At 50.1% G+C, this 22,621-nt stretch overlaps 1 protein-coding gene across 1 annotated transcript in view; it reads left to right on the top strand.

The window, feature by feature from the left end:
- Positions 1 to 22,621, top strand: part of sxph (saxiphilin) — a 179,022-nt gene that overhangs the window by 129,614 nt on the left and 26,787 nt on the right. Inside the window, exons 13-15 of the mRNA XM_070888316.1 lie at positions 3,698 to 3,788; positions 7,501 to 7,557; positions 11,321 to 11,503. Coding sequence (XP_070744417.1) covers positions 3,698 to 3,788; positions 7,501 to 7,557; positions 11,321 to 11,503 — 331 coding nt within the window. The remainder of the gene's footprint in view (positions 1 to 3,697; positions 3,789 to 7,500; positions 7,558 to 11,320; positions 11,504 to 22,621) is intronic.

The raw sequence follows: 22,621 nt of genomic DNA, 5'->3' as shown, positions 1-22,621 counted from the left end.
ATAGGGAGCATACACACAACCAAACCCAACAGAGACAGCACCCACACAACCAAACCCAACATAGACAGCACCCACACAACCAAACCCAACATAGACAGCACCCACACAACCAAACCCAACATAGACAGCACCCACACAACCAAACCCAACATAGCCAGCACCCACACAACCAAACCCAACATAGACAGCACCCACACAACCAAACCCAACATAGACAGCACCCACACAACCAAACCCAACATAGACAGCACCCACACAACTAAGCCCAACATAGACAGCACCCACACAACCAAACCCACCATTGACAGCACCCACACAACCAAACGCCAACATAGACAGCACCCACACAACCAAACATAACATAGACAGCACCCACACAACCAAACCCAACATAGACAGCACCCACACAACCAAACCCAACATAGACAGCACCCACACAACCAAACCCAACATAGACAGCACCCACACAACCAAACCCAACATAGACAGCACCCACACAACCAAACCACAACATAGACAGCACCCACGCAACCAAACCCAACATAGACAGCACCCACACAACCAAACCCCAACATAGGCAGCACCCACACAACCAAACCCAACATAGACAGCACCCACACAACCAAACCCAACATAGACAGCACCCACACAACCAAACCCAATATAGACAGCACCCATACAACCAAACCCCTACATAGACAGCACCCACACAACCAAACCCAACATAGACAGCACCCACACAACCAAACCCAACATAGACAGCACCCACACAACCAAACCCAACATAGACAGCACACACACAACCAAACCCAAAATATGGAGCACCCACACAACCAAACCCAACATAGACAGCACCCACACAACCAAACTCCAACATAGACAGCACCCACACAACCAAACTCCAACATAGACAGCACCCACACAACCAAACTCCAACATAGGGAGCACCCACACAACCAAACTCCAACAAAGACAGCACCCACACAACCAAACTCCAACAAAAGGAGCGCCCACACAACCAAACTCCAACATAGACAGCACCCACACAACCAAACCCAACATAGACAGCACCCACACAACACAACCGAACGTAGACAGCATCCACACAACCAAACCCAACATAGGCAGCACCCACACAACCAAACCCAACATAGACAGCACCCACACAACCAAACCCAACATAGACAGCACCCACACAATCAAACCCAACATTGACAGCACCAACACAACCAAACCCAACATAGACAGCACCCACACAACCAAACTCCAACATAGACAGTACCCACACAACCAAACCCAACATAGACAGCACCCACACAACCCAACCGAACATAGACAGCATCCACACAACCAAACCCAACATAGGCAGCACCCACACAACCAAACCCAACATAGACAGCACCCACACAACCAAACCCAACATAGACAGCACCCACACAACCAAACCCAACATAGACAGCACCCACACAACCAAACCCAACATAGACAGCACCCACGCAACCAAACCCAACATAGACAGCACCCACACAACCAAACCCAACATAGACAGCACCCACACAACCAAACCCAATATAGACAGCACCCACACAACCAAACCCCAACATATCAGCACCCACTCAACCAAACCCAACATAGGGAGCACCCACACAACCAAACCCAACGTAGGGAGCACCCACACAACCAAACCCAACATAGACAGCACCCACACAACCAAACCCAACATAGACAGCACCCACACAACCAAACCCCAACATAGACAGCACCCACACAACCAAACCCAACATAGGGAGCACCCACACAACCAAACCCAACGTAGGGAGCACCCACACAACCAAACCCAACATTGGGAGCACCCACACAACCAAACCCAACATAGACAGCACCCACACAACCAAACCCAACATAGGGAGCACCCACACAACCAAACCCAACATAGACAGCACCCACACAACCAAACCGAAAATAGACTGCACCCACACAACCAAACCCAACGTAGGGAGTACCCATACAACCAAACTGCAACATAGACAGCACCCACACAACCAAACTCTAACATAGACAGCACCCACACAACCAAACCCAACATAGACAGCACCCACACAACCAAACCCAACATAAACAGCACCCACACAACCAAACGCAACATAGACAGCACCCACACAACCAAATGCAACATAGACAGCACCCACACAACCAAACCCAACGTAGACAGCACCCACACAACCAAACCCCAACATAGACAGCACCCACACAACCAAACCCAACATAGGGAGCACCCACACAACCAAACCCAACGTAGGGAGCACCCACACAACCAAACCCAACATAGGGAGCACCCACACAACCAAACCCAACATAGGGAGCACCCACACAACCAAACCCAACATAGACAGCACCCACACAACCAAACCGAAAATAGACAGCACCCACACAACCAAACCCAACATAGACAGCACCCACACAACCAAACCCAACATAGGGAGCACCCACACAACCAAACCCAACATAGGGAGTACCCATACAACCAAACTCCAGCATAGACAGCACCCACACAACCAAACCCAACATAGGGAGTACCCACACAACCAAACCCAAATATAGTCAGCACCCACACAACCAAACCCAACATAGACAGCACCCACACAACCAAACCCAACATAGACAGCACCCACACAACAAAACCCAACATAGACAGCACCCACACAACCAAACCCCAACATAGACAGCACCCACACAACCAAACTCCACCATAGACAGCACCCACACAACCAAACCCAACATAGACAGCACCCACACAACCAAACCCAACATAGACAGCACCCACACAACCAAACCCAACATAGACAGCACCCACACAACCAAACCCAACATAGGGAGCACCCACACAACCAAACCCAACATAGGGAGCACCCACACAACCAAACCCAACATAGACAGCACCCACATAACCAAACCCAACATAGACAGCACCCACACAACCAAACCCAACATAGACAGCACCCACACAACCAAACCCAACATAGACAGCACCCACACAACCAAACCCAACATCGATAGCACCCACACAACCAAACCCAACATAGACAGCACCCACGCAACCAAACCCAACATACACAGCATGTTGAGTAGTTAATGGAAGAAAATTGGAGGATGGGTGGAAGATAAAGTATATTTTTTGCCGATCTTTTCCATGTAGAATAACAGATATTGTCCAAAACAAATATTTTTCACCATCAAACGAAATGGTTGTGCCAAGACCACAAGATGGATAGAGATAATGCCATTTGGCCCATTGTCACTTACCCATCAAGAAGACACCCACAGTCCCTACTTTAGAGCATCCCAATGATTCGAGGTTTCTACCTCCACTTCTGTTTACAGAAATCAATTGCCAGAGTTAGTTGCTCTTTGTGTGAAGAAGAGCCTCCTGACCTCAGCCCTAAGTTTACCTCTCACCAGCTTGATCTCCCCGCGCCCCCCACACTCCCCACCCATCTTACTATCATGGTTTAGCTTGAAGTAGTGTTCTGGATGTACAGTTTCTATTGCATTTACTATCTCAGGAGGTATCTCCTTAGACACTCCTTTCAAAGGCTGAAAAGCCCAGGTCCCTCTAATCTTTCCTCAGACTCAATCCTTTAACCGGAGGGATCAGCCTGTCAAAAGCCTAACAACAGAATTTCTTTGTATTTTGAAGAGGGATGAAGTGGATGCGGCTTCCCTTGATGCAACTCATGCTTATATTGCTGGGAACTGCGGCCTTGTTCCTGTGGTGACTGAGTACTACGGTAAGTAGTCAGCTGTATTTGGCATCTTCTCTCATTGAAAAGAAATGATGGCGAATATTGCAATTAATGAGTTGAAGTTTATTGGTAATGGAGAAAAGATTACGATTTACATCCAGAATCAATATCAAATGCTGCAGGTTACATGTAACACAGATTGCACATTTTTAGTCAGGGATTCCGATGATGTATCTTTACTTGCATATCCAGAAATATGGCAGAAAGATTCCAAAAGAGAGGCAGCGATTCCAAAGTGGATGTTAATGCACTGTCTCGGATGCCTGAGCATCAATATCATTTAAGATGAGGAGCTAAGAAAGCCCCAAGTGCATGTCATTGTGTGAATTGAGCTGCTAATTACAACTAATCGCTGTGTGACTCCTTGAAGTAGTAAGTAACATGGGTGTGCTGGACTAATCCTCTTCCATGCACACAGGTTAGTGCTGGACACATCGGGGCTGAAATTGCCCTCCTTCTTAAGGTCCATTACCGCCTGGTAATGGGGCAGTAATGGGGCGGTAGGGCCTTTCCAACGGGGTAAGGCGGATGGGCCGATCCATCAGAAATTGGCCCCGGGGCCGGGAGCAGGGGAAATGGGTGGGGAGCTGCCAGTGGCTGGGGGGACACGTCCGCCCTTAAAGGGGAGGGTGGCTGCCGTGGCCGCCATTTTTATTTTAAATGTTGGCCGACTCTGAAGTTGGCCCGACAATGGCGGCAACGGGTTCAGCCGAGCTGCCAACAGGCAGCCTGGCACCCCCTCTTGGGTGCCGGACTACTGCCCCGGCCGAAGCCCTCCCTGGTTGCCCAGTGCGCACGTACTAAAGTGGCCGCAGAGCTCACACCGGTCCTCCCTTTAACGAAGGGGAGGGACGTTACTACGTGTCAGCGCGACGCGGCACCTTTGTGGCATGCTGACATCATCAGCTTTGCGCTGACGTGCTCAGCGGGGCGCTGCTGACACCTCCCACTTTCTACCCCACTCCCGATCCACTTCCGCCCGCAGCTGCCCCAAACACCGCCCCAACACATTGAAAAAGAGAAAGAGGGCAATTTCGCTTTATTCTCCGCCCGAAGGATTGGGGCAGAGAATAATCATTTCATTCGAAATGTGCCCACCGTTTGGGGCGGAGGGTAACTCCGACCCCATATTATTCCATGTACACAGGTTAGTGCCACAGTCGTACTATTCCATGTATATGGGTTAGTGCCACAGTTATACTATTCCGTGTAAAGTGGTTAGTGCTGGACTCATACCATTCCATGTACACGGGTTAGTGGTTGATTCATGCCTCCATGATAGACTGGATAGTGCAATTTCTAGTGAGATTTGCAACGGAAATTTGAAGCCTTGAGCTCCCTGACTGGCTCAACTGATAAATTTACTGCTCAGTGTGGAACTCAGTTGTACAGACCAGGGTGCTCTCGGGGTTTATCCCTGTCACGTATTTGCTTCATGGGTTCTTTGCTTAAGAATTCATAGCAACACATTGCTATTAAGAACTAGTTGGTTTTTTCGCAAAGGCTTAACAATCGCACTACACATTACCAGTTCACCCACCAGGCTCACAACCACCTGCCTCATCGTGGATCCCCCGAACCCAACTGGCTGGGGTTTCATTGAGTCTTGTGAACATCAAGTGACTGGCTAAGCCACTCCCAACTCAACAGCTCTACAACTATTTTGGTGTAACTTTAAACCAAGTGTCCCCTTTTGTAAGGGCACAAAAATCCACAAATTAACTAATAAACATTAAAGGGAACCTTGACTAATCAAATTAAATTAACATTTTGTTCCCTGTTGAAATGATGCACTCTAGTCCCTCGGCGCCCACCTCTCTACACCGCATGCTCCATCTCCAGGGACACCCTGGCTCGGATGTAACCGCGGAAGGGCTGAACGGGCTGAACGACCTCCTCGACCGCCCGCTGCCTGGACCGGTTAATGGCCACCTTGGCCGTGCCCAGGAGCAGTCCTATGAGGAGGCCTTCTGACCTGCCCGCTTCCCTCCACACAGGGTGCCCAAAGATCAGGAGTGTGGGACTGAAGTGCAGCCAAAAATCGAGGAGCAGCCCCTTCAAATAATGGAATTATGGAGGGGCTGCAATCAATAGCTCTACAACTTTTTTGTAGGAAACAATTAAATCAAGTGCCCCCTGACTAAAAGGGGGGCGGGGGGCACTAAAACCGACAACTTAAATAAATTAAACTTTAGACATTAAAATCAAATTAAAATGTGGTTGCTAGGGGTGATGATACACTCCAGTCCCTCCGGCGCCCACCTCTCACGGAAGGCTGCGAGCGTACCGGTGGACACCGCTGCTCCATCTCCAGGGACACCCTGGCTCGGATGTAACCGCGGAAGAAAGGCAGGTAATCGGGCTGAACCACCTCCGTGACCATCTGCTGCCTGGACCGGCTGATGGCCCCCTTGGCCGTGCCCAGGACCAGTCCTACGAGGAGGCCTTCAGACCTACCAGCTCCCCTCCGCACAGGATGCCCAAAGATCAGGAGTGCGGGACTGAAGTGCAACCAGAATTTGAGGAGCAGCCCCTTCAAATAATGGAAGAGGGTAAACAGCTCTACAAACCTGTGAGCATACTCACAGGTGCATACATTACAATCTGCCAGTCTCTGATGACTTTGCTACTTTCAAATGCTACCGTGGGCTTCTACGCCCTTGGGCGAGGAAGGGGAAATCAGCCAGGCGGGAGTAGGGGACGAGTAGAGTTTCTGCCTACCCACTGACGACGATCCTGACCCCTTCCACAATTATCGGCAGCTGGGTGGGAGGTCGGTGGATAAATTAGGGAGCCGACAGGCTCTGGGAGGGAGGGGAAAAAATAACTGAGACCGTCCGTTTGTTTCTCCTGCCAGTTTCAGCAATGCCGGTGGTTGCACGCCTGAAACTGGCCGTTGAATTTGGAGAATGCACTCTCCCTGGCACAGGCCGAGTTGCACTGCACTCCACAGAATCACAGCCGTCCCCGGTATCCAGCATTACTAATGGTGGATAACATGTCTCCCCCATTTACATGACATTATAATACCCCTGCCCATTTATGGTCGGACGTGTTATGGAACCTGCGCCTGAAAGTACCACGATTTCTGATGGTGGGGAGGCAAAAAAGGGCGAACCCTGGTGAATCTGGACCACCGCCCCCTCCCCAGTTTCTGATCCCCCAATCCCTAGTTAGGGTTGCCAACCCTCCAGGATGGCCCTGGAGTCTCCAGGAATTAAAGATGAATATCCAGCACACTGTTGCAAGCAAGCCCAGGAGAAAGACCGTAAGGGCCATTAACAAAAAGTTTGTTTCTGTCATTTTTGTTTAACACTTTTGTTTATTAGTTATGCAAGTATTGGTGGTGGGTAGAAAAGCTTTTTGATTGGGGCAGGGCGGTTAGAGGTACTGTGATGGAACCTCCGGGAACGCATCCAATCAGAGTTGGCAACACTACCCATAGTGCACTGCAAGAGCACCCTCCGCGGCCCCAAGAATTTCAGAGGTCCCGCCTCTCTGCAGGGATCACTCAATGATGGTATTTTTCATGAAACACTCGCCCTGCGTGACCTGTGTTAGCAAGGAGTACGGTACGTTCACACACACAGCACCTTCACGTCACAGCACTATTGTAAATCACGGGTAAATCTATCTGTTGGATGCATCTAATCTAAACGTTATTCCGGTGATGTTTAATATGTCTTCTGTGTTCCAGGGGGAAATTTTGCAACAGCCAGTGAGAATAATGGAGAGGCTCACTTTGAGGCAGAAGGTATAGTGTTATGTACCCAACTCGTAAACACCGAAATATTTAGAGAACAATAGAAAAATACTGCACATGCTGGAAATCTGAAATAAAAACAGAAAATGCTGGAAATACTGAGCAGGTCAGGCAGCATCTGTGAACTCTGTGAGTTCTGATGGAGGGTCATCGGCCTGAAACATTAACTCTGTTTCTCTCTCCATAGAGGCTGCCTGACCTGTGGAGTGTTTCCAGCACTTACTGATTATATTTAATATTAAAGGATTTGGGTGTAATCTGAAAACCCACCGATTAAAGTAACCTCAGGATAGAAATTCTCGAATTGCTGATGAAACACTGGGAAAAACAGAAGTCTGCTAGCAACAAAAAGATGAACCTTTCCAAATAAAATTCCAGGCAACATTGGGAGATTTGCAGCTTGGCTATTTATTGGCAGGGTGATTAGTTGCAATAGTTTTTTGTGTGTCTGAGAGACTGGGGCAGAGAGAGAGAGAATGGCAGAGAGAGAGAGAGTGAGGCAGAGAGAGAGAGAGAGAGTGAGGCAGCGAGAGAGAGTGAGGCAGAGAGAGAGAGTGAGGCAGAGAGAGAGTGTGGCAGAGAGAGAGAGAGTGAGAGTGTGGCAGAGAGAGTGTGGCAGAGAGAGAGTGAGGCAGAGAGAGAGAGAGAGTGAGGCAGAGAGAGAGAGTGTGGCAGAGAGAGAGAGAGAGAGAGAATGTGGCAGAGAGAGAGTGAGGCAGAGAGAGAGAGAAAATGTGGCAGAAAGAGATTGAGGCAGAGAGAGAGAGAGTGGGGCCGAGAGAGAGAGACTCGAGGGAAGAGTGAGGAAGATTGGGGGAGGGGGACGCAGGAGAGGTGATCGGAGGGGAGAGAGGGAACTCGGGGAAGACGGATTACGTTCTTCCAACCCCCTTTACAGCCACACCCGATTTCTCAGAAAGCTCGGTGCGTGTGTTACAAGGGACTTCGTTGGAGTGGATGAAATCCAGAAGTCACGACACTGTCACTATTCACTTCATACCCAATAAACCTGTTAACAATCCGTTACCACACACAATGCCCCATCTATGATGTGGCGGGGGGGGAGGATTAAGGTCAAGAACTTGGCCTGGGATGGGGCAGAAACTTGGGCTGGGATGGGGCAGAAACTTGGGCTGGGATGGGGCAGGAACTTTCCTGGGATGGGGCAGGAACTTGGGCTGAGGGGACAGGAACTTGGGCTAGGGGGGATCAGGAATTTCGGCTGTGGGGGCATGATCTTGGGCTGGAGAGGAGGGAGCTCTCTCCTGTCCGGAGTCGGTCGTCAGAATGGCTCGAATTACAGTTTGCAAAGTCTGAGTACTTGGGCTGGGCGGTTCTAATTACACATTCCAGAGAAACTGCTGGGTATGTCTTATCCTCTAAGGGGACCAATAAGCAAACTGGTCATGTGATCAAGGGGACTCAATTGGAGCATTTTTCTGTTGCAAATAACTACATCCATTTATTGGGGAGCCTGAACGGAACTCATTGTGCATCATACACAGTAAGGCAGTGTCAGCGTTACTTAAACATTAATTCTGTGGGGCCAAAATTGATGGCCTTACTACCCGCAGCCGCCCTCTGCTGCCGAGATCTGCCGACGTTCCTCTCCGGGTTGCGCCCACTGCCAGTTTGCAGGCGGGCTGGAGCAGGTGGGAGGGGAGAATCGCCGGGAACCGCCCGCTGACGTCAACGGACGATTGAGCGGCGTAAGTGACCTCCCGCCCGCCGAAATGCCAGATTGGTGCGGGCCGGTGTCGGCGGGAGTCGGCGCCAGCAGGGGGCAGGACCATTGCGAGGAGGCTGGTCTACCCCACAAGGTAAGTTTTAAACAATTGAAAAAAAAGGTTAGTGAACTTTTTAATAATTTTTTTTTCACACCTTAATGGGTTCCCCTGAAGGTCTTCTGGTTAAGTTTTTTTTCCAATCAATTTTATTTGTACGTCTTCGATCCTCCGTGGGCTCGACTCCTTCCTTGGCAGCAAAGAGCCTTTGCCGTGGAGATTGGGAGCTCCCGCCCACTCCTGCCCAGTTTGATGGCGTACGTCACTCGTTTGCCGCTGGCCCAACTTTTAAATTATTTTTCATCAATTTCCTTCCCAAAGTGCCGCCTGGTCTCTCTCGGTGTTCATCGATGGCCTCTTGGGCGGCACTTGGGCAGGACTTGGCCTTCCTGTGTCTCCCTCCGCAGAGGCCGTCTGACCTGCTGAGTGTTTCCAGCATTTTCTGTTTTAATTCAGATTTCCAGAATCCGCAGAGTTCTGCTTTTATCCGATAAACTCTTTACCTCCCTCAGCCCTCGCTTTCTCCTACAACCAGGAACCGTCTAAAATCCAAGCTTGATGGCACCTGCCCATTACTTTGTGATTTACCATGTTTTCAGTCCTATTCTGATCAACTGTGATTGTGTCCTGCACTATGATCCTTGACCCTTCACCTGGATTTCTCCATAATGCCACATGGATTTATATATACGGCTTACAGCGGGCGCATAGGAGGCAGAGTGATTGGCCCGCTACACGCAGTGCCTTTGTAACCAAAAGATTTTTAAGGAGATAGAGCAACACAAAAATCCCATAAAGGTATAATTAGAAATATCGACACTGCGTTGGACAATCCTCCAGCCGTTGGGAGATCCAGGAGCTGGCGGGCAGCATGGGGACGACAAGAGGTCATGCATCATCCCGCGTCACGGCATCTCGCCATCCACAATGACGAGGAGCTCAACAAGCCAGCGAGATGGGATTGCAGCAGTCGCAGAAGGTTCGGGGGTTGAGGGGGGGGGGTTTGGGTCCGGGGGCGGAGGGGAGACTCGGGGGGGGGGGGAGGGAAGGTTGGACCGGGGGCGGAGGGGAAACCGGCGGTGGGGAGGGAAGGTTGGACCGGGGGCGGAGGGGAAACCGGGGGTGGGGAGGGAAGGTGGGACTGGGGGCGGAGGGGAAACCGGGGGTGGGGAGGGAAGGTTGGACCGGGGGCGGAGGGGAGACTCGGGGGGGGGGGGGGAGGGAAGGTTGGACTGGGGACGGAGGGGAAACCGGCGGTGGGGAGGGAAGATGGGACTGGGGGCGGAGGGGAAACCGGGGGTGGGGAGGGAAGGTTGGACCGGGGACGGAGGGGAAACCGGCGGTGGGGAGGGAAGATGGGACTGGGGGCGGAGGGGAAACCGGGGGTGGGGAGGGAAGGTTGGACCGGGGGCGGAGGGGAGACTCGGGGGGGGGGGTGGGGAGGGAAGGTGGGACTGGGGGCGGAGGGGAAACCGGAGGGGGGGGCTGCCTGATCCAAGACACAGCAATCACTGAGGTGATTACACTTTAACCCGGTACAAACAGCCACTTGTGCTGCCTGAAATAATCGGCCCGCTTAACATGTTTCAAGTGACGGCAATGTAATTGACGCCTCCTTCTTAGGCAGTGCCCTGGAGTCGAGGATGACTTGCTTCCACACTAAAATGAGTTCTGAGGTAACTGATGAGAGCAATGCGGGACCTGCAGCCTCTGTCACAGGTGGTGGTTGGGGAGATGGGTGGGTGGGGTGCTTGGTTTGTCATGCGTTCCTTCCGCTGTTGCAAATGGTGCTGGCAAATGGTCAGCACCATTTACCCAATATAGATCACTGCCGTGATAAGCAGGGACAGTGTAAGTGGTGGCGAGGACTGTATCGCATCAAACCGCCTGTGCACAATGAACTTTCTGCAGTGCAGTGGCCATTAGGTAAGCCCATTTACCATGTGCTGCACTGTGTGATCCTGTTGCAGTGCTGCCACCGGTCTATGCTGTCGCTGTGGTGAAGAAGGCTTCCCGGAGCGAGAACATATTTAACCTAGCGGGAAGGCGAAGCTGTCACGGCCACATGTACAGCCCAGCGGGGTGGCTTCTGTTAACAAAATACACCATCAGATCCGATCAGAACAGCACCGACATCTGCAACATCAACAAAGGTAAGAGCGACATGTGTGTGAGAGGGACAGGCTGAACATCGGAGCTATGTGTCACCTCACAAACACAAGCCTTTCCCAGTGTTGCTAACTCCCCAGGATTGCCCTGGACTCTCCAGGAATTAAAAATACATTTCCAGGACATTGCTGCGAGCTTCCAAAGGAGGAACATCAACGCTGTATTAAAAAAAAACTGTTATTTTCATTTTCGTTGAACCATTTTAATTATTAGTTATAAAATTATTGGAGATGGGGGAAAAAGTCTGTTTCACTAACAGTCATGTATCACCCACATGGGCAACAAAGAGTCTGTTCGCTTTCCAATTGCCGTGGGGCACCTCGAAGATGGGGGGGAGGGGGGGGGTTCCCACAGCCAATGTCGGGGTGGTTGGAGGCAGCAGGTTATATAAAAAGAAAGACTTGCATTTATATAGTGCATTTCACGACCCCCGGGCCTCTCAAAGCGCTTTACAGCCAATGAAGTACTTTTGGAGTGTAGTCACTGTTGTAATGTGGGAAATGCATCAGTCAACATGCGCACAGCAAGATCCCGCAAACAGCAATGTGATAATGATCAGATAATCTGTTTTTGTTATTTTGATTGAGGGATAAATATTGGCCAGGACACCAGGGAGAACTCACCTGCGCTTCTTCGAAATAGTGCCATGGGATCTTTTAAGTCCACTTGAGAGAGCAAACCGGACCTCGGTTTAACATCTCATCTGAAAAACAGCACCTCCGACAGTGCAGCACTCCCTCAGCACTGCACTGGAGTGGTAGCCTAGATTTTTGTGCTTAAGTCTCTGGAGTGGGACTTGAACCCACAACCTTCTGACTCAGTAAGCAAGCGTGCTAGCCACTGAGACACTATGAAACCTCCTGGAATAACTCCAACCAGAGTTGGCAAACTTAGCCTTTCCCTCAGGAGAAAAACATAATTGTTACCACTCAAGTAGATTTTTTTTATCATTGAAAATGTGAGAATTAACACAGTGTTTATCAACATGGCTTGAGCCAGATTTATTGTAACAATATGTGAGCAACACCTGATCTTGGTCAAATATCAGCTAAATGGACGTCAGGAATTCCCTACCCAGAAGATCAGTGGATGAGAATTCCCTCCCCTCACCTCAATCCCTTCCATTCTGGCGCACCGTCGCACTGGCACAGGCCTGGAATATGGACGCCTTGATCTGACGGAGAACGTGCATCTTAAGCAAAGGGTCGGGCGGGAGGCACAGAGGCAGCATGTCTACTGCCGCGGAATCTCGGGGGGCGTAGAATGTGAGCTGGTGCCCATGTTCCCTCACACCACTGAGTGGCTGATCTCAAGACTTATCACTGTCGGAGAAGAGGTGCTAAACTAGGGGTTAGAGGCCACACCGGGGGTGGGGTGGGGGGGACAATCAGAGGGGGAGTTATGATGGGGCTGCTCTGATCCAGATGGTAAAGGTGATGGTCACGGAGGTCTGGGGAGAATAAGGTTGCATCTTTGGCCAAGTCGAAATGCGGACAGGGATAAGACCGGGGTGGGAGGTGGGGTGGATGCTAGTGTTTCCTTTGTAGCAAACGTTAATAATTCATGTCTACATATAAAAGGAGGTGGAAATGAGGGGAAACATCTGTTAAAGAAAGTCTGACTTTTAGATTGGTTTAATTGGCAGCGAACGACTAAGTAGCTGTTTGGTGTTTCAGTAAATTTTAGTAAGTAAATTAATTTAAGGATTAAGTCATGGCAGGAGAGCTCGGACCCGTGTCATGCTCCTCCTGTGCTATGTGGGAAATCAAGGACACTTCCAGTGTCCCTGACTACTATGTGTGCAGGAAGTGTGTCCAGCTGCAGCTCCTGACAGACCGCATAATGGCACTGGAGCTGCGGATAGACTCACTCTGGAGCATGCGCGATGCTGAGAATGTTGTGGATAGCACATTTAGTGAGTTGGTCACACCACAGGTAAGGGTTAGGACAGATAGTGAATGGGTGACCAAGAGACAAGGCAAGAGCAGGAAGATAGTGCAGGAGTCCCCTGCGGTCATCTCCCTCCAAAACAGATATACCATTTTGGATACTGTTGGGGGAGATGACTTACCAGGGGAAGGCACCAGTAGCCAGGTTCATGGCACCATGGGTGGCTCTGCTGCACAGAAGGGTGGGAAAAAGAGTGGGAGAGCTATAGTGATAGGGGACTCTATTGCAAGGGGAATAGATAGGAGTTTCTGCAGCCGCAACCGAGACTCCAGGATGGTATATTGCCTCCCTGGTGCAAGGGTCAAGGATGTGTCGGAGAGGCTGCAGAGCAGTCTGGAGAGGGAGGGTGAACAGCCAGTTGTCGTGGTACATGTAGGTACCAACGATATAGGTAAGAAGCGGGAAGAAGTCCTACAAGCTGAATTTAGGGAGCTAGGAGTTAAATTAAAAAATAGGACCTCAAAGGTAGTAATCTCTGGCTTGCTACCAGTGCCACGTGCTAATCAGAGTAGAGGGAGCAGGATAGTTAGAATAAATACGTGGCTTGAGCTGTGGTGCAAGAGGGAGGGATTCAAATTCCTGGGACATTGGAACCAGTTCTGGAGGAAGTGGGACCTGTACAAAAGGGACGGTCTGCACTTGGGCAGGACTGGAACTGATGTCCTAGGGGTAACATTTGCTAATGCAGTTCTGGAGTGTTTAAACTAATATGGCAGGGGGATGGGAACCTATGCAGTGAGACAGGGCGAAGTAATATGGAGTCAGAAACAGATGGTAGAAAGGTAAAAAGCAATAGTGGACGGCCGAGTAAGCAAAGGCAAGAAACAAAAAGGGCCACACTACATCATAATTCTAAAAGGACAAAGGGTGTTAAAGAAACAAGCCTGAAGGCTTTGTGTCTTAATGCAAGGAGTATCCATAATAAGGCGGATGAATTAACTGTGCAAATAGATGTTAACATGCTATGATGTGATTGGGATTACAGAGACGTGGCTCCAGGATGATCAGAGCTGGGAACTCAACATCCAAGGGTATTCAACATTCAGGAAGGATAAATAAAAGGAAAAGGAGGTGGGGTAGCATTGCTGGTTAAAGAGGAGATTAATGCAATAGTTAGGAAAGACATTAGCTTGGATGATGAGGAATCTATATGGGTAGAGCTGCAGAACACCAAAGGCCAAAAAACATTAGTAGTGATGTTGGGGAGGGCATCAAACAGGAAATTAGGGGTGTATACGATAAAGGTGCAGCAGTTATCATGGGTGACTTTAATATGCATATAGATTGGGATAACCAAACTGGAAGCAATACGGTGGAGGAGGATTTCCTGGAGTGCATAAGGGGTGGTTTTCTAGACCAATATGTCGAGGAACCAACTAGGGGGGAGGCCATCTTAGACTGGGTGTTGTGTAATGAGAGAGGATTAATTAGCAATCTCGTTGTGCGAGGCCCCTTGGGGAAGAGTGACCATAATATGGTGGAATTCTACATTAGGATGGAGAATGAAACAGTTAATTCAGAGACCATGGTCCAGAACTTAAAGAAGGGTAACTTTGAAGGTATGAGGCGTGAATTGGCTAGGATAGATTGGCGAGTGATACTTAAGGGGTTGACAGTGGATGGGCAATGGCAGACATTTAGAGACCACATGGATGAACTACAACAATTGTACACCCCTGTCTGGCGTAAAAATAAAAAAGGGAAGGCGGCTCAACCGTGGCTATCAAAGGAAATCAGGGATAGTATTAAAGCCAAGGAAGTGGCATACAAATTGGCCAGAAATAGCAGCAAACCCGGGGACTGGGAGAAATTTAGAACTCAGCAGAGGAGGACAAAGGGTTTGATTAGGGCAGGGAAAATAGAGTACGAGAGGAAGCTTGCAGGGAACATTAAGACGGACTGCAAAAGCTTCTATAGATATGTAAAGAGAAAAAGGTTAGTAAAGACAAACGTGGGTCCCCTGCAGTCAGAATCAGGGGAAGTCATAACGGGGAACAAAGAAATGGCAGACCAATTGAACAAGTACTTTGGTTCAGTATTCACTAAGGAGGACACAAACAACCTTCCGGATATAAAAGGGGTCAGAGGGTCGAGTAAGAAGGAGGAACTGAGGGAAATCCTTATTAGTCGGGAAACTGTGTTAGGGAAGTTGATGGGATTGAAGGTTGATAAATCCCCAAAGCCTGATGGACTGCATCCCAGAGTACTTAAGGAGGTGGCCTTGGAAATAGTGGATGCATTGACAGTCATTTTCCAACATTCCTTAGACTCTGGATCACTTCCTAGGGAGTGGAGGGTGGCCAAAGTAACCCCACTTTTTAAGAAAGGAGGGAGAGAGAAAACAGGGAATTATAGACCGGTCAGCCTGACATCGGTAGTGGGTAAAATGATGGAATCAATTATTAAGGATGTCATAGCAGTGCATTTAGAAAGAGGAGACATGATAGGTCCAAGTCAGCATGGATTTGTGAAAGGGAAATCATGCTTGACAAACCTTCTGGAATTTTTTGAGGATGTTTCCAGTAGAGTGGACAAGGGAGAACCAGTTGATATGGTGTATTTGGACTTTCAGAAGGCTTTCGACAAGGTCCCACACAAGAGATTAATGTGCAAAGTTAAAGCACATGGGATTGGGGGTAGTGTGCTGATGTGGATTGAGAACTGGTTGGCAGACAGGAAGCAAAGAGTAGGAGTAAATGGGTACTTTTCAGAATGGCAGGCAGTGACTAGTGGGGTACTGCAAGGTTCTGTGCTGGGGCCCCAGCTGTTTACATTGTACATTCATGATTTAGACGAGGGAATTAAATGTAGTATCTCCAAATTTGCGGATGACACTAAGTTGGGTGGCAGTGTGAGCTGTGAGGAGGATGCTATGAGGCTGCAGAGTGACTTGGATAGGTTAGGTGAGTGGGCAAATTCATGGCAGATGAAGTATAATGTGGATAAATGTGAGGTTATCCACTTTGGTGGTAAAAACAGAGAGACAGACTATTATCTGAATGGTGACAGATTAGGAAAAGGGGAGGTGCAACGAGACCTGGGTGTCATGGTACATCAGTCATTGAAGGTTGGCATGCAGGTACAGCAGGCGGTTAAGAAAGCAAATGGCATGTTGGCCTTCATAGCGAGGGGATTTGAGTACAGGGGCAGGGAGGTGTTACTACAGTTGTACAGGGCCTTGGTGAGGCCACACCTGGAGTATTGTGTACAGTTTTGTTCTCCTAACTTGAGGAAGGACCTTCTTGCTATTGAGGGAGTGCAGCGAAGGTTCATCAGACTGATTCCCGGGATGGTGGGATTGGCATATTAAGAAAGACTGGATCAACTGGGCTTGTATTCACTGGAGTTCAGAGGAATGAGAGGGGATCTCATAGAAATGTTTAAAATTCTCACGGGTTTAGACAGGTTAGATGCAGGAAAAATTTTCCCAATGTTGGGGAAGTCCAGAACCAGGGGTCACAGTCTAAGGATAAGGGGTAAGCCATTTAGGACCGAGATTGATACGTCCTTACTACACAGTATAAATGCACAAGAGGCCCATGCTTGAGAGAAGGTCAGTTTGTGACCTGTCCTTTATTCCTTAGCACTCAAGTGATGAAGGTGGGTGGAGCTTCCCCTTTTATACCTGAAGGTCCAGGTTAGGAGTGTCTCCCACCTAGTGGTCAGTGTTCTCACGGTGTACAACTTAGGTCAGTTTATACATGGGTTACAATGCTGGTTGAATACATGACATCACCTCCCCGCCCAAAGTCTTATTGGGATCACAGGTTGAGTCTCTCTGGTGGTTTACGCTCTCTTGTAGAGCGCCTGAGTTGGGGCTCCGGTTGTTGGGCGCTGGCCTGAGTGTCTGCTGTTTGCAGTGCCTCAGGCCTGTTCGGACTGCCCACAGTGACTGGGCTCTCCTCTCTTTGGTTCCGGTTTTCGGTCACCTGTGGTGGAGTGAACTCTATATCGTGTTCTTCCTCTGCTTCTTCTATGGGGTTGCTGAACCTCCTTTTTGTTTGATCCACATGTTTGCGGCAGATTTGTCCATTGGTAAGTTTAACCACCAGAATCCTATTTCCCTCTTTGGCAACCACAGTGCCTGCGAGCCATTTGGGCCCTGCAGCGTAGTTGAGGACAAAAACAGGATAATTTACATCAATACATCGCGCCCTCGCATTCCTGTCATGGTAGTGATATTGTGACTGGCGCCTGCTCTCGACAATTTCTTTCATGGTGGGGTGTATAAGGGATAATCGGGTTTTGAGCGTCCTTTTCATTCGTAGCTCTGCGGGTGGAACCCCTGTGAGCGAGTGTGGTCGGGATCTATAGGCCAACAAGAGGCGTGATAAGCGGGTTTGTAGGGAACCCCCTTGGAATCTGAGCATCCCCTGTTTGATTATCTGCACTGCTCGTTCTGCCTGGCCGTTTGAGGCCGGTTTGAACGGTGCCGTTCTAACATGGTTAATTCCATTGCCTGCCATGAAGTCCTGGAATTCAGTGCTTGTGAAGCACGGGCCATTGTCGCTGACCAAGATATCCGGTAGACCGTGGGCGGCGAACATTGCCCGTAGACTTTCTATCGTGGCAGAGGATGTGCTTGAATTTAAAATGTCACACTCGATCCATTTGGAGTAGGCGTCTACTACAACCAAAAACATTTTCCCCATGAAAGGACCTGCGTAGTCCACATGGATGCGTGACCAAGGCTTGGCGGGCCATGGCCAGGGGCTAAGGGGGGCTTCCCTGGGCGCATGGCCCAGCTGGGCACACGTGTTGCACCTGCGAACACAAAGTTCCAGATCTGCGTCTATCCCTGGCCACCAAATGTGTGACCTTGCAATTGCCTTCATCCTGACAATGCCCGGGTGCCCATTGTGGAGTTCTCTGATGAACACCTCTCTGCCCATCTGGGGCATGACTACGCGGTTTCCCCACAGTAGGCAATCGGCCTGAATCGAGAGTTCATCCTTGCGCCTGTGAAATGGCTTAAATTTCTCAGGGCATGCCCTGTACGTGGCTGCCCAGTCCCCATTCAGGACATATTTCTTGACTAGAGACAATAGCGGGTCTCTATTTGTCCAGACTTTAATCTGACGGGCTGTCACAGGTGAGCCTTCGCTTCTGAAAGCTTCAACAGCCATGACCATCTCAGCACCATGCTCGGTAGCCCCCTCAGTGGTGGCTAGTGGGAGCCTGCTGAGTGCATCGGCGCAGTTTTCGGTGCCCGGTCTGTGCCGAATTGTAGTCATAGGCAGCTAACGTGAGTGCCCACCTCTGTATGCGGGTCGATGCGTTTGCATTTATGGCCTTGTTGTCAGCCAAAAGGGACGTTAGGGGTTTGTGATCTGTCTCCAGCTCAAATTTCCAGCCAAACAGGTACTGGTGCATTTTCTTTACCGCATATACACATGCGAGCGCCTCCTTTTCTACCATCCCGTAGCCCCTTTCTGCCTGGGACAGACTCCTGGAGGCATAAACTACCGGCCGTAACTGACCCTTGGCATTGACATGCTGCAATACACACCCGACCCCATAGGACGACGCATCGCACGTTAACACAAGTTTCTTACATGGGTCATATAGCGTTAACAGATTGTTGGAACATAACAAATTGCGTGCTGTATTAAAAGCCCTTTCCTGACTGTCCCCCCAGACCCAATCGTGACCTTTGCGTAGGAGCATGTGTAGCGGCTCTAGCAGCGTGCTCAATTTGGGAAGGAAGTTACCAAAATAGTTCAGGAGCCCCAGGAACGAACGCAGCTCCGTCGTGTTACGGGGTCTGGGTGCTCTCTGGATCGCTTCCGTCTTGGATACAGTAGGGCTGATCCCGTCTGCTGCTACCCTCATCCCCAGGAATTCTACCTCTGGAGCTAGGAAGACGCACTTCGCCTTTTTCAGTCGCAGACCTACCCGGTCCAGTCTGCGTAGCACCTCCTCCAGGTTGTGGAGGTGTTCTTCAGTATCGTAACCCGTAATGAGGATGTCGTCCTGAAAAACCACCGTCCATGGAATCGACTTGAGGAGGCTTTCCATATTTCGTTGGAAGATCAGGGTGGCCGAGCGAATCCCGAGTGGACATCTGTTGTACTCAAACAACCCCTTGTGTGTCATGATGGTGGTCAGCTTCTTCGACTCACTTGCCAGCTCCTGGGTCATGTAAGCTGAGGTCAGGTCCTATTTTGAAAAAAGTTTGCCACCGGATAGCGTCGCAAAGAGGTCCTCCGCTCTCGATAGCGGGTATTGATCTTGGAGTGACACCCGATTGATGGTGGCCTTGTAATCGCCACATATCCTGACCGACCCATCCGCCTTGAGCTCCGGCACAATCGGGCTCGCCCAGTCACTGAATTTGACTGGCGAGATGATGCCTTCCCTCAACAGGCGGTCCAATTCGCCTTCTATCTTTTCCCACATCACGTACGGCACCGCTCTGACCTTGTGGTGTACTGGCCTGGCGTCCGGGTTTATGTGAATCACCACCTTGGCCCCCATGAAAGTGCCAATGCCGGGTTGAAATAATGAGTCAAATTTGACCAGAACCTGTGAGCATGATACTCGCTCCACAGAGGAAATTGCATTGACATCGCCCCATTTCCAGTTCATGACAGCAAGCCAACTCCTCCCCAGTAGTGCGGGACTGTCCCCTGGGACAATCCAGAGTGGCAACCTGTTCTCCGAATCTTTGTGGGTCACGACTACCGTGGCGCTGCCTAGCACCGGAATGATCTGCTTTGTGTAAGTTCGTAGCTGTGCGTCAATCGGCGATAATTTTGGCCTCCTGGCCTTGGATGCCCACAACTTTTCGAACTGTTTGATACCCATCAGGGACTGGCTGGCACCCGTGTCTAACTCCATTGATACTGGGATGCCATTGAGGAGCACTTTCATCATTATCGGTGGCGTCCTGGTGTATGAACTGTATACGTGCTCCACATGAACTCGCTGAACTTCAGCTTCCAGCGATTTCCCTCAGTGTCCATTTCTGCAATTTTTGCAGGTATTTTGCTCATCTCTGCAAACTCCGGCTGAGTATATGCCTCCACGCCTCCAGCATGAGTTGCGGTTTGAAACAAAAGGTCCCTTGCCAGTCGATTGTCCCTGACTGCCCCTGTTATTGTCCTTGAGTGCACCATTAACAGGTGTTGATGGCCCCATTGTCCCTTGCAATGGCGTGAATCGTTGTTCAGCTTGCCATTGTCTCTGTCGAGCTCCCCCTCTGGGTTCGACTACATGTTGGGGCATGCCTGACTGCCCTTGTCTGCCTGGAGAACTGTGTGCTGCTTTAACAATGTTGAATCTCTGTCCCAACCATTCCTTAACACAGTACCTCTCGTCTGTTCTGCTAGTGGCCATGCTCGCATGGTTTAAATCCCAGTTTCTCGTCGCCATTGATACATCCTTACTACACAGTATAATTGCACACGAGGCCCATGCTTGAGAGAAGGTCAGTCTGTGACCTGTCCTTTATTCCTCAGCACTCAAGTGATGAAGGTGGGTGGAGCTTCCCCTTTTATACCTGAAGGTCCAGGTTAGGAGTGTCTCCCACCTAGTGGTCAGTGTACTCACGGTGTACAACTTAGGTCAGTTTATACATGGGTTACAATGCTGGTTGAATACATGACAGAGATGAGGAGAAACTTCTTCACCCAGAGAGTGGTGAACCTGTGGAATTCTCTACCACAGAAAGTTGTTGAGGCCAATTCATTAAAAATATTCGAAAAGGAGTTAGATGTAGTCCTTACTACTAGGTGGATCAAGGGGTATGGCGAGAAAGCAGGAATGGGGTACTGAAGTTGCATGTTCAGCCATGAACTCATTGAATGGCGGTGCAGGCTCGAAGGGCCGAATGGCCTATTCCTGCACCTAGTTTCTATGTTTCTTTGTTTCTATGTTTCATCAGCCATGTGAGCTCCACACACACACACAGTGAGTCCCTCACCCACACACACATACATACAGTGAGCCCCTCACACATACACACACACACACAGTGAGCCCCTCACACACACACACACACACACACACACACACACACAGTGAGCCTCCACATACACACACACACACACAGTGAGCCTCTCACACACACACACACACACACACACACACACACAGTGAGCCCCTCACACACACACACACACACACACACAGTGAGCCCCTCACACACACACACACAGTGAGCTCCTCACACACACAGTGAGCCCCTCACACACACACACAGTGTGCCCCTCACACACACACACACACACACACAGTGAGCCCCTCACACACACACACATAGTGTGCCCCTCACACACACACACACACACATACACAGTGTGCCCCTCACACACACACACATACACACACAGTGTGCCCCTCACACACACACACACACACACAGTGTGCCCCTCACACACACAGTGTGCCCCTCACACACACACACACACACATACAGTGTGCCCCTCACACACAGACACACACACAGTGAGCCCCTCACACACACACACAGTGTGCCCCTCACACACACACATACACAGTGAGCCCCTCACACACACACACACACACACACCACACAGTGAGCCCCTCACACACAGACACACACACAGTGAGCCCCTCACACACACACACACCACACAGTGAGCCCCTCACACACAGACACACACACAGTGAGCCCCTCACACACACACACACATGGTGTGCCCCTCACACACACACACAGTGAGCCCCTCACACACACACAGTGTGCCCCTCACACACACACACACACAGTGAGCCCATCACACACACACAGTGTGCCCCTCACACACACACATACACAGTGAGTCCCTCACACACACACACACACACACACATACAGTGAGCCCCTCTCACACACACACACACAGTGAGCCACTCACACAAACACTCACACACACAGTGTGCCCCACACACACACACACAGTGTGGCCCTCACACACACACACACACACACATACAGTGTGGCCCTCACACACACACACACACATACACACACACACACACACACAGTGAGCCCCTCACACACACACACACACACACACACACACACACACACACACACACACACAGTGAGCCCCTCACACACACACACACACACACACACACAGTGAGCCTCACACACACACACACACACACACACACACAGTGAGCCCCTCACACACACACACACA

The sequence above is a fragment of the Pristiophorus japonicus genome, chromosome 8, assembly GCF_044704955.1.
Source record: "Pristiophorus japonicus isolate sPriJap1 chromosome 8, sPriJap1.hap1, whole genome shotgun sequence".
NCBI classification, from domain to species: Eukaryota; Metazoa; Chordata; class Chondrichthyes; family Pristiophoridae; genus Pristiophorus; species Pristiophorus japonicus.
This window is presented reverse-complemented; position numbering and strand designations above follow the sequence as displayed.